At 45.0% G+C, this 12649-nt stretch overlaps 1 protein-coding gene across 2 annotated transcripts in view; it reads right to left on the bottom strand.

The window, feature by feature from the left end:
* Positions 1 to 12649, bottom strand: part of ntn1b (netrin 1b) — a 58330-nt gene that overhangs the window by 13304 nt on the left and 32377 nt on the right. For both annotated transcript variants that reach the window (XM_083780094.1, XM_083780095.1), the window contains exons 3-5: positions 11529 to 11717; positions 3560 to 3709; positions 2070 to 2123 (exon numbers count right to left, since the gene is read on the bottom strand). In XM_083780094.1, the coding sequence (XP_083636220.1) occupies positions 2070 to 2123; positions 3560 to 3709; positions 11529 to 11717 (393 nt within the window). The remainder of the gene's footprint in view (positions 1 to 2069; positions 2124 to 3559; positions 3710 to 11528; positions 11718 to 12649) is intronic.

The raw sequence follows: 12649 nt of genomic DNA, 5'->3' as shown, positions 1-12649 counted from the left end.
AACACCAAATCAAGTCTCTAGTCTAAATGCTCAACCTGCTTCTGCATGTGGTCCCTTGTGTCATGTCGTCCCGCCCCTGCCCAATGCCTTTGACATTCCCCAGCCTAAACAGATTAAGGCTTGCATAGATCTTTCTGGGTCTGTCAGCGGACTCCCACTTGTCCACTCAGGTCCACTGCTCCGTGAAAGTGCTGGCATGCATTGTGTCAGCTCTGAGGGCTGGGAAGGTCACTCCAGTACAAAGGAAGTTCACAGAGGGAAATTAGCTAGTAGCTTAGCAAAAAAAAAGTTACTCTGCCCTCTTTGACAGCAAAACCTAAAGGTGTGAAAGGCGTGAAAGTGAATATGCTTCAGCGCCACTCGCAGCCAAACAGGCTGCAGCTCTCGCAGAAGATTCAAGAGCCGAGCCGTGTACAGACAGTCACAGGCTCATGATTAATGGCTTAAGGGTCCACCGTGACCCCTCTGACACCAGTGTGTGTTGACCTGGCTTCACACATGTGCCAAAATTAGGCTCCATCGATGTCCGCTGAGGTCGTCTCGTCAGCGTGCCAGGCACCTCCTGTAAACGAGGGAACTAGTAGTGATACCAGAGGCCAAATTGAAAATTTAAATCGTTTGTTCCCTCCACTTTTCACTGACTGACACAAATTGGAACCAGATCATCTCCTGGTGTTGCTCCCCCCCAAAAAACCTATCCCCAAGCAATAAGGGGGGGATGGGAAAGTTGGGTTGGGCGGTCAGAGGGGAAAGGAGGGGGCATTCGGGAGAGAGGGGGACCTTTCAGCTTGCCTGAATATGGACAAACTTCATTATTTCTTCCAGCCCTCTGTCCAGTCTTCCCTTTTCTTTCCCATTGTACTCCGTGTGAATGAGGTTGCCTGGGTAACGACGGAGGAAGAAAAAAACGCCCCGTCGGAAAGCAGGCGGGTTGGGGCGGTGGTGCTGGGATGGGGGGTGGGGGGGGGGGTGGGTGCTGCATGTATATGTAGAAAACATTTCTAGAGAAACGCCCGGCAGCTTTCAGGGTGGCGGGAGAAATGAAAAAAGGGGAAATCCCAAAGTAAATGAATTTGACGAGTCCATATCGACCACGCCTGATTTCCATGTAAATGAAGTGGCGAGGGCGGGGGCCCTCTTTGTTTCCCGTTGGCCCCTGGGGGCCTTCATCATACCTTCCTTTGATAGCTGGCGTTGCCCATTAGCCCTGCAGCACAATCCCAACGCGGGGCCATCACACCCATCGCTCTCATTAAGGGCCAACCCCCTGCTGTGAACCAGGACTCTCAATGGAGCTCAATGAAATCAGTGGCGCCACATTGTCAGTTTACAGAGGGTGCTAATGATCAAAAGTGACATTGCCTGTGTTTTACCAAACCTGCACTGTAAGCCAAACCGAATCTGAAACTGAACTCAAAACAAACTGGCCACCAGATTTAGAGCTCAATTTGTCACATTATAAGCACATCACAGAGTACTCAACTCAACTGGCCATGTGTTGTGCAGTGACAGAAACACATGTAAATATTAACGTGTCATCTATAATCAGCAGTCTGACTTGAAACCTTGAGTCGTTGTGCGTGAACAATGGGGTGTAAATAAGTGAGCAAGGGCAGGTCTCCGGTCTCAGTGCCGCCAGCCTTGATTGAAAAACAAACTGGTGCAAATGAAGCATGTAATCAGATTATGGGTGATACCCTGGGGAGGCCGAGGGGCGGGCTGGGAATACAGGCAGCGAGGCCAGCGGGAGCGCTGACCAAATATCTGGAGTTTACATCAACAGCAACACTTACTGACGTGTGTTTAGTTTAGTGGAGCTATATGAATGGGGGCCTGGAGAATTACGGTAATGGGAAAAAAACACGCACATGCCAGAAAGATATGATTGAATGCACGTGAGTAAGGTAGGCATATAGGTATACATACTGTAGTCATTTGCAAATATGCGAATCAGCCGCATAATTTAAGCTTTGGCAGCAATGTGGTGTGACTGTGACATGTCCCTCAAAAGGAATAAAGTATTTTTTACACTTTGTCGCCAAAATATATAAGAATGCTGTAGTTCTCACCTGAAGGCTCCTCAGAGCTGATGTACGTTGCAGTAGGAGACGCAACTGGGATCTCTGTGAGAAAGAGAGATGAAAATAGACATTTAACATACTGTACTGTACTGCTAAGCAAGCAGAATAAGTGAGACTTCTATGATGATTATATTTACAGTATACATGGATACATTATATGTGGACTTGTGGAGAGCTCAATTTCCGGGTTATTCTCCTTAGGCTAACCCTTGGAACAACTATGAAACGATTTGAATGCATTTGTGTTTAATGCAGCTGATTTTGACAGATGGATAGAGATGCATTATGTACTGAAGTAGCTGTGTGTTGCACTGTAAGGTGCAGCAATCCAAGGGCTCCGGTGTCGTTTCAAATTAGAGTTGGCAATCACAAAAACTATTTTTTATATATCAAGCTATTAAAACTAAAACACATTATATCTGCAGTATACGAGAAACTAAATATGTCCTACTCGAATTCTAATTCTAATTTCCTCTAACTTTGACACTAAATTTGTTACCTTTCCCAGCGAAATTAAAGAAATCCAATTCGAGCAGGTTCACAGGTTTAATTTATCGCAGGGGACCCTCGCCAAGCATATCACTGCGATGCTTGTTCCACAAAGGCCTAGTCCAATTTCCACACACAACTTTATCAGAAAATGTAATGCCAATTGAAATACTGTAACATACTGGACCATTGTAAATGTCTACTAAATGTCCGCCCAGACATCAGTTTAATCTTATCAAGTCATGCCAGCCAGCTATTTGTTGGCGGCGCGAGCTCTAATGGCGACGAGCTAGCCTTCTCTCTTTCGATGTGGCTTCGGTGATTGTTGCCAAGGGGCTGGAATCTGCAAGCAGCAGATATAGCCAATAAACATATCAGCCATCATTCTATTGGACTGGCTCGCTCTGGGGATTTATAGGGAGATGGACTGTTAGCAGTGTTGACGGCACCCAGGGCCATGTTAGGCTAGCCGTAATGGTCTGTTTATCCAAGCTCTGGTGGGTTCAAAAGCCAAATAACCCTCCAAAATAACGGAACAGGGATAGAAAAAGACATACGTACAGTACAATTGAGTGTGAGCCATCATGAATTCATGCATAACAAGCATGTTACTGTTACTTTTCGGGTTGTTTTGTAGGACACTGATCAAAAAGCCCCACCAAGTGATGGAGCCAGGGTTTCTGTGGTTGGACTGGCTGGACCACTGTATGGGTGGGCTGACCGGGATGAGTGTGTGGTCTGGGGATGTGCCACTGTCTGTATGCAGATAACATGGTGACCTCAGTCACAGGCGCGCCTACGTCCAGAAAGCCTCGCTTTGCGTCAAAACGTGTTTCATGAAGAATATGGTTTTTGTTATGTCGTCCAAGTGTCAGTGAATTAAAATGCTGGCCACACCTATGTGGTAATCATGGGTCAGCGTACTGTGGATTAGAATGGTTTTATGTCAGGCTGTTTAGTGCAGAAGATGAAACAGATGCAGGTCTTACTTATGCAGGGAGCGATTGGAGAGCGGCTCTGCTGGTAGCCCTTGGCACAGCGGTTACAGGTGATGCCTGTCACTCCATCCTTGCAAGGACACTGTCCTGTTGTCTGGTTGCAGGTCTTCCCAGCAGCACCGACTGGGTGGCAATCACATGCTACAGAGAGAGAGAGAGAGAGAGAGAGAGAGAGAGAGAGAGAGAGGAAAAACGGAAAGAGTGTCATCAATCTGAACCAAGTAAACAACTTGTGATTTGAAATATATTTGTTTTATAGCTGTATGAGTCCCAACACACGAGTGGTTTACGAGACAGTCACTATTGCAAAACAAATATCAACTTTCATATATTTCTATGTTTGGCATGGCCTCCGCCCTCCGCTGACTCCACTTATTCCATAAAATGAAAGAAAAAGTAATATAAGCGCTAAGAACTAGTGAGAAATTGCTCACGTTAGGAGCGCTTTCTCTTCCAGACCTCCACAGATGCAGAACTGGGCCTCGCACCAATGTAAAACCTCAAACAAATTACCCTGCTTCCCTCCGCCCATAATGACCATAGGATATGTACTCTGTTTGGTCGGTCCAGGCTGGAAGGCACGCATACTGGACTGTACGAGTAAATAACTTGATTAGGTATAGAATTTCAATCTCACCACACACAGCATCTGTATATTGTGTGCATGTTTTGTGTGCGTGCGTGTGTGTGTGTGTGTGTGTGTGTGTGCGTGTGTGTGTGCGTGCGTGTGTGTGTGTGTGCTTGCGTGCGTGCGTGTGCATGCGTGTGCGCGTGTTGAGCCTTTGTGGGCAGTCTTTGTGTTCTCCTGTCCCGTGGTGATCCGGCGTAGACAGGCTGTGTGCTCTTCAGTTGGAGTTTCCAATGTAAAGCTCTTTGGCAAAGAGCCCCTCACAAATACAGGCTGCATAATGTTACCCATTAATGGGCGAGTGGAACGCACTTCAAAGTCTGTTGAAGCTGTTAGTCGGGAGGATTGCGCGTTAAATGTGAGAAATTTCGCTCTGTGCGTGTGCTCTGCCAAACGTTTACCATAAAGCCAGCGTTTGAAGTGGAAGCCCAGCCTGGCCATTAGGCCTGCATGTGTTTCATGTACAGGAGGAGTCATTTGAAAATTGCTTGAAGTGGTCCAAGCGAGACCAGAGTTAGCCCGCTATTAGCTTTAATTCAAGAAGCGTCATGAATATTAGGAGACAAAATAGCTGTTCTACAAACTCATTACGCATCACGAGGCAACATGTTGGGAGCTTGTAGATTTGCTAGTTTAAAAAAGATCATCCATAATGAAATTGCCCAACTGGGACAGCAGGTTCAAAGTGGATAAATGCTATAAAACATTTTTAAACAAGAACCTACCATCTTTGTTATTTTGTTTCTCCTCAATTCGCAGCATTTCGTCAAGTTTATTTGTCAAAATCAATTTTACAATTCTTTGTGAAATGGCTGTTAGGGATTTGGCCTCTGCGTCCAGCCGTCCACTGAGATGCTGATCCCACTGAGAATGCATTCTTTGCATTAGAAACACAAAGAATCTGAAAGCCACAAGTGCTATAAATTCATCATTGAGTAAGTCAGCTCAAAATTAAAGTATAAACAATGATGTCATGTTTTTAATCAATTCAACCATCTCTCACCAGGATGTTGTTTTGACTTCTACAGTATAGCACTCAGTGGACATACTGTAAACTGATGTCCATGTGCTTATCCAGTATTGTGTCTTTATCTGTATCTACGATACTAGCATACACACAAACAGCAGAACATGTGCTCAAATGCACTGCATGCTTCGTCTGACTTGTTTATTCTCTGGGTATCGTGGAACTAAAGCCTTGACAAATGACTTTCTAATACAGGGTGGGGACCATAACAATAAAATCGAGAACATAAAATCCAATGACATTATGTCACTTTCTGTCCCTCCCTGTGAAGTTTTGTACAGTGATTTTAGGAATCTGGAACGAAAAGTTAATGGGCTGTCAATGTAATTAGACAAAGATGTCATATTCAGGGGTGAGCGAGGGGCGCAGGGCTAAAGTTCCTGCGCTGGTCTGTAGCTCCCAGAAGCAATTTTTTGTAGGTACGGTTTCGACCCGTGTGGATCTTTGTATTTATTATAATAGGTCTGTATTATAATATTACAATATAGTATAATATACGTCTAATATACATTGCTTCTGGGAACTACAGACCAGTGTGTGAACTGCCTTCTTTAATTTCCATCATAATACATTTTTTTAAGAAGTAGTGAAAATAGAAGATCCACAAGAATGCAACGCTGTGTGAAGCAACACTCCGTGAGCTTGTAGGTCTGTTATTTTCACAGGTTTGGATCAAATTATTTTGGGTCTTGAGATAAAAAAGTTTAGGAACCACTGCTCTACACTCTCCCCAGACCAAACAGTAGGGGTGGCGGCGACAGGGACTGCACAAAAGATGGGGGGAATTGACGACGGAAGAATCTTTTTTTGGAACGACTAATATGTCGAAAAATGAAAAAGAACAGATAACTGATATACTAATATATCATATTCATAATCTACACTGGGAAGCTATCAAAGTGATCACACTTGTGACGCTGACCATGACTCCTCCCCCCCTATAGCTTCTGGTCTACTACACAGGGAGCAATCTGGCAACATTGATTGATTTCCCATTGGTCGCTGGGGGTGGGTGTGAGGAAGGGCTGCTAAGAGGTTGTGGGCTGGGGGTGCAGTGGACTGTGTGCCAGTTTCACCACTCCAGGCCTTAGAGTATTCTACTGCCAAGTGGACAGGGGGGGGGGGGGAGGGGGGGGTCTATAGAACAAACAGTTAAGGCCAGTATGGCCCATGTTTACACTGTGTTTGATGAGGGGCGAAGTCGTTAATCTGGGAAATAAAGCACGAGGCATTCCACACTGCCACCGGAGACACAGGGGCTCCCTGCACCTTATAGCGCAGCTACGGTATGGAAGTGCCATTTCTTTCCCACCCATGTCTACTTTCCCCGAGTGGAAAAGCGGACATTTTGTTGATGTGGGGGGTGCTGTTGGCCATGTTGGGGATTGGCGGGGGGCTCTCGAAGATTGGAGAATGAAAGCAGACTTCCTCTCGGCTTCTCTGGCGCGGCACTATATTTCCTGTCCAACAACAGCAGAGCGGGATGGTTGGCTGAGTTGAACAATAAATACAGCGGGCCCTAACTGATGTCACGTAGCCCTCGCCTTGTCACCTGAGGAGGAGGCGGCGATTGGTCTGTTTAGGTTTGATCCCAATGCACCGAGCTGGGCTCGGCGGAGGGATGGGCAGGAGGGGGCTGGAAGTCTTCAGGTGGCTGAGGAGATCTAGGGATGTGGTTAGATCATTAGGAAAGTAGAGAATGGCTGTAACATTAACCTGCTCTGAGCTGTACCTCCTCCTGAACCCAACTGCTCCTCAAATATAGCTTATGAAAATATTTGGGCTGGCACAGAACAGTGCAACAATGCTGCTACGAGCCATTAGTCTCTCTTTAGGGAAAGTGCACGAGATCTATCAAACTTGAGTTCTCAGCACCACACTGCGACTCAGCAGTATCTGACGTAAGAAATGGACAACAAAATAATAATAATTAAAGAAAAAATTATATTGCCTTAAGCCTTAAGGCTGCATGCAATTCAAAGGGCTTTATTGGCATGCTCTTATTCTGTGAGCAATGAAATAATAAGGGTGTATTAAGAGAGGGGTCTGTTTCTTGTTGCATGCAGTAGGAAATGTATTATATAGCAGTTCCTGTCACTAGCTAAATGGTAGTGGTACACCGAGGAGGAGGCCATTGGAGGATATAGTATTCCGGGGTCCTGCCATGAACCAATGGGAGTTCAGCTGTGGACATGGTCAGAGACCACAGTATGGCATCTGCAGTTCTGCACATAGTCGCTCATTTGTCACCGTAGTGGAGAAAGGCTGCAAATTATACACAATGGCATCCGACATGTATTATTGTTCTTCAATAGCGTGCTGTGGAAGCAAAATTTCAAAGACTTACCATCTCTGCTGTCTGGAAGAAACCACCTAACTCCAAAATGTAAATTTTTCAGGAAATGAAAAAACATCCAGCTCAAGTGCTTTTTAATACTTTTCATTGGTTCAATATTTTTTGAACCAACACATACAAATAAAAAAATAAAGATGGCTAAACGGGTGGAGAAAGTTTGAATTAGGTGGTCGATTCACCTTGGTCTATTCGCACCTTCCTACCTACATGACTGCCTGCCTAAATATGTCCCAAACCGCCCCCTAAGGTCTTCCACTGCTGGCCTGCTCGCTTTGCCTAAAGAAATGGCAACAAAAAAATACAGCTTTTTGCTTCTACGGGCCGACGGCATGGAACAAGCTCCCACTGTACCTTCGTCAGGCAGCCTCTGTAGACATTTTTAAAGCACAGCTCAAGACCCACTTCTACAACATTGCTTTTAATTGATCTTTTATTTTTTGTTATTCATGTCCTCACTGTATTGCATTACTGCTTGTTTTTTAATATCTTTGCCTTGCTTTTCTTTTTTTTCTCCATTGCTCTGTAAAGCACTTTGAGCTGCATTTCATGTCATGAAAGGTGCTATACATATATAATTATTATTATTCAGGACAGCAACGATATACTAAACGTATCCTACACCACACCGTGATTTATGAGTTTATTATTGCAGTTTGAAATCCCCTCTGGAACTGCATTCTAGGACAGGACAGGTTTCCGTTGTTGGCTGTTCTCATCTTTTTCCAGGGAAACCCTCATAACAATGCATGCACTGGGAAGTGGCACGTTAAACTAATACAATATAACCAAAGGAAATATTGTTCGAGATTTTTGCCGCAATTCTAAACATTACAAAAGTAATCTTTACCTATCTGTGTGTGTGTGTGTGTGTGTGTGTGTGTGTGTGTGTGTGTGTGTGTGTGTGTGTGTGTGTGTGTGTGTGTGTGTGTGTGTGTGTGTGTGCGCGCGCGTGCGCGTGCGTGTGTGTGTGAGAAAATGAGTGACAGGAGTTTGTTTGCTCTGTGCCTCAGAGACCGAGGTACGGAGAGACAGACGGAGCTCTGCTTTTGTCTCCTCCAGTCTCTAATCCTGGACAGCTTGGTCTCAAACCTGACACAGCAGAGTGCGCACGCCTGTGTGTGTGTGTGTGTGTGTGTGTGTGTGTGTGTGTGTGTGTGTATGCATGCAATATGTTCCCGTGTGCTGCAGGTTTGAACAGGGATGTGGAGACTAGATGATGAGCTTGTCTTTTCTTGGGTGGATCAGTTCGCAGCTCTGACCTGTTTGTTATGCTTGTGTTGTCAGGGATTCACAGAGGAACCCCGGCCCGCTCGATAGAGCCACACGGGTCAGTTCACTGACACACACACACACACACACACACACACACACACACACACACACACACACACACACACACACACACACACACACACAGACACACACACACACACACACACACACACACACACACAGTGCACATGCAGGTGGGAGATTTTCTTCTCACCCCTCAAAGAATCCTTTCAAATTCCAGTGTGAAACATGGTGCATGATATACAATCTTTACTTCAAACATAAAGATTTTGAAGACCAAATCATGAGTTGATTTATGTCCTGACTACATTCATATGACTTCTCATGTAGTTTCAAGTCTGCAGTAAATAGAGTAACGATAGGAAAGTACAGGATAAGTGCTACCAAATGTGGTATTACTTGGATAGATTGACAACGGTTTGAAATAGGTCGATTTCAGTCAATTTAAATTATAAGGCATCACGGTTCAAAGTTTTGGAATGGATTCAAAGATTTTCACACTTTCTCGTCTCAAAATACATCTTTGGAAAAGTAATTTATGTTTGGAATAGGTGGGTGATAGATGGTTTAAGCAGTCACACGTGGCCTGAGTCAAAATAATTGGACACAAAGCACCTGTTGTGTATCAAGCTAATCGATGCACAACCAAACTAGAAAGGTGCCTCTTGGAGTGCTAATCTCTCCCAGGCTGGGTTGCCTACACAAGACTGTCACTCGTAGGGTAGCCTCGGAGACTGCAGGCGTGTTGTTTTCAAAGAAGAAAAAACGCCTGGGCGAGAAATGCATGTGAATGGGCATATGAGCGAAGTGAACCTTGTATCTTCGCAGAGTGCAGAGAGGGGCGTCACTCCAAATGTGGTGACATCAGGGGGGTGGGGAGGTGGGCACATAGGTTGGTGAACCAATAGGAAGTCCCCGGCGGCTCCAGCCGGGAAATGGTTCCGCCCCTCTATGCCCAGAAAAGCACAGGCTTGTCATAGTATAGAGGGTGCAACCACATGCAATCTTTTTGCGTTTGTGGGCAGAGGTGTGCATTATAGACAAATCACAGCAGCTATGATTGCGCCCAAAGCAGCACTCCGCGGATGCGATTGCAATTTGAGTTTATGTTGATTAGATGTTGCATTCATGATAATCTGGTGTTTGTTGTAAGAAATAGGCCTCTACAACAATATGGATGGTCACAATTTTAAAGGTGACCATCACAAGAAAAAAATGTAAATACATTACGGGTAAAGTCAAATTGCTTTTGGCTCTGGGTTGATCAAATCTGGGGTAGATTGGACACATGCAGCGTTCATGCTTTTTGCATTTTTTTTTTTGTCCCGCGAAGCCAATCATATCCAATCGGAAAGTAAGGAACTGACTGACACATGACCTGCTGATCACATTATCACATCTCCAGAGTACCGTAGTAGTAGAAAAAAGTGAAGAAATGGGCCTATATAGGCAGTTGTGTCATGATTGTCTTTTTATTTAATTTATTTGAATTAATCTATAACTCGCCTATAACTATCTATATCTATAATCTATAGATTATAATAATTTGCCTATAAGTCTTCACCATTTCAGGCTCTCCTGTGTGAGATGGCCTGCATGGGGCTTTGTGGCTTTGTCTCTGTTGTAACCCTGTGCAGATGCTCCTGTAAGCTGGCCTTGGGCAAGTTTCTGGGGTGCATATCTTTGGTCCGACGTCCTAAGAGTCCGTCACACAATAGTCCGACACCCTATACCCCATACCCTAACCTAACGGTACCCGCACGCGGAAGCCACGGGTGAGTCTTAACCTGGCCACGTATGTCGGAGCCACGAGTGAGACTTAAAACCCTGTGCAGATGCTCCTGTAAGCTGGCCTTGGGCAAGTTTCTGGGGTGCATATCTTTGGTCCGACGTCCTAAGAGTCCGTCACACAATAGTCCGACAACCTATACCCCATACCCTAACCTAACGGTACCCGCACGCGGAAGCCACGGGTGAGTCTTAACCTGGCCACGTATGTCGGAGCCACGAGTGAGACTTAAAGGGACACTTCACCCTTTTTGCAAAAACATATATGTTAATGACGTTAAGAAGCTTTAGAACACTTTCATGGGGGTCTTTATGTGTGTAATATGTGGTTTTAGATATTTTAGATTGTAGCAGTGAGCCCGGTGTCTCTGATGTCATGGACACTGGGCTCACTTCCTTCCTGGACTACATGTTGTCTCAGTAAGACAGATCTCCCCCTATCCACAAGGAGGAGCAGAGCGCCAAAGAATTATGGGAATTGTAGTCCAGGAAGGTAGTGAGACCAGTGTCCATGACATCAGAGACACTGTGCTCACTGCTACAATCTAAAATAGCTAAAACCACATATTACACACATAAAGACCCCCAGCAAAGTGTTCTAAAGCTTCTAAACATCATTAACATATATATTTTTGCAAAAAGGGTGAAGTGTCCCTTTAACCGGCCACGTATGTCGGACTAGTGGTACATCTGACTAATGTACGCCCCCATGTTTTTATAGCCCTCTATGCAGTAGTGACAGTGTTGTCCAGCCATGTGGTTGTTACCGGTGGTTGCTGTAATCCTAAAAGCCTGGGTACCGAGGCTACTGTAACCCTATTACCAACCAACTCTCCAGCCATGGTGTTGTAACCCTCAACCCTGTTACCTTTGCAGGCCCTCCTGTGTGAGATGGCCTTGGTCATGTCTCGGTAGTAGCCCTCCTTGCAGTAGTGACAGTGGCGCCCAGCCGTGTTGTGGCGGCAATTGAGGCACACGCCACCGCTTCTCCGTCCCGACAGCTTGTATAGCTCCATGTTGAAACGACAGCGACGGGCATGAAGGTTACAGTGGCAGGCTGGGGACAGGAAGAGATAAAAAGAAAATCAGTCAGATGGAGATGAGTGACAATTAGTTTGAGGTGTCCATTTTCTTCAAACAGCTAAAATAGTCGATCTACAAGCTCACAATTGCTATTTTAGAAAGTTTTGAATAATTGTTTTTACTTTTCGGAACTTTTTCAACCTTAATGATATGCCCAAGAACGCCAGATTGAAAGTGGTGAAATAAATACCAGAGGTATTCAAATTGACTGCAGTGAAGAGACCAACAGCATCACAGCAAAATCCGGTGAGTTAATGTAACTGTAAGAATGGACTCTTGGAGTTACATTATTACCGTTTTTGGGCTGTGCAGCTGCAGTGAGATCAGATAGGCTGAGAACATTAAACTGCTCTACTGTAATGTCACAACAGTTTGGTCTCCTGAGATTTTTTATAAACAATGGATTATTAAAACAGTGGTTCTCAGTGCAACCCTCAGCAGTCCTTGTGAGAGCTCCAGGGGCATCCCAGCTAAATTATTGATAGTTAGGAACGACCCTTACAGACCTGTAACTGATGTATCAGTGTTAGAGGTCTAATTTAATAAAAAAATGTGGGGTCCTTGAGATAAAATAAAAAAGTTTGAGAGCAACTGTATTAAAACAGATGGCGTGGGCTGGTCCAGCTTGAGAGTAATGGAGCCACTAAAACAAAAGAGTCTGGTTCACGCTTTCCTGAACGCTCCCCCCCCCCCCCCCCACCACCTGCTTATGAATTTAACCTCTGAACCGCCAGTGACGTCAGACAGGAAAACTCTCTTCCTCTCTCTCACACACACATCTGAGTGACTGCTGCAACCTGTTGCATTTATGATTTATTAGCATCACAGCTATAGTTCTACAGTTTAATACTGAACCCCAGGATCAATATTGAGTTTCTCAGGTTTCCTGTTGACCCTCAGTAGTCT

Source organism: Protomyctophum parallelum (genome assembly GCF_964188405.1).
Source record: "Protomyctophum parallelum genome assembly, chromosome: 13".
Classification (NCBI taxonomy): Eukaryota; Metazoa; Chordata; class Actinopteri; order Myctophiformes; family Myctophidae; genus Protomyctophum; species Protomyctophum parallelum.
The sequence above is the reverse complement of the archived record's forward strand: the minus strand, read 5'-3'. Positions and strand labels throughout refer to the sequence as shown.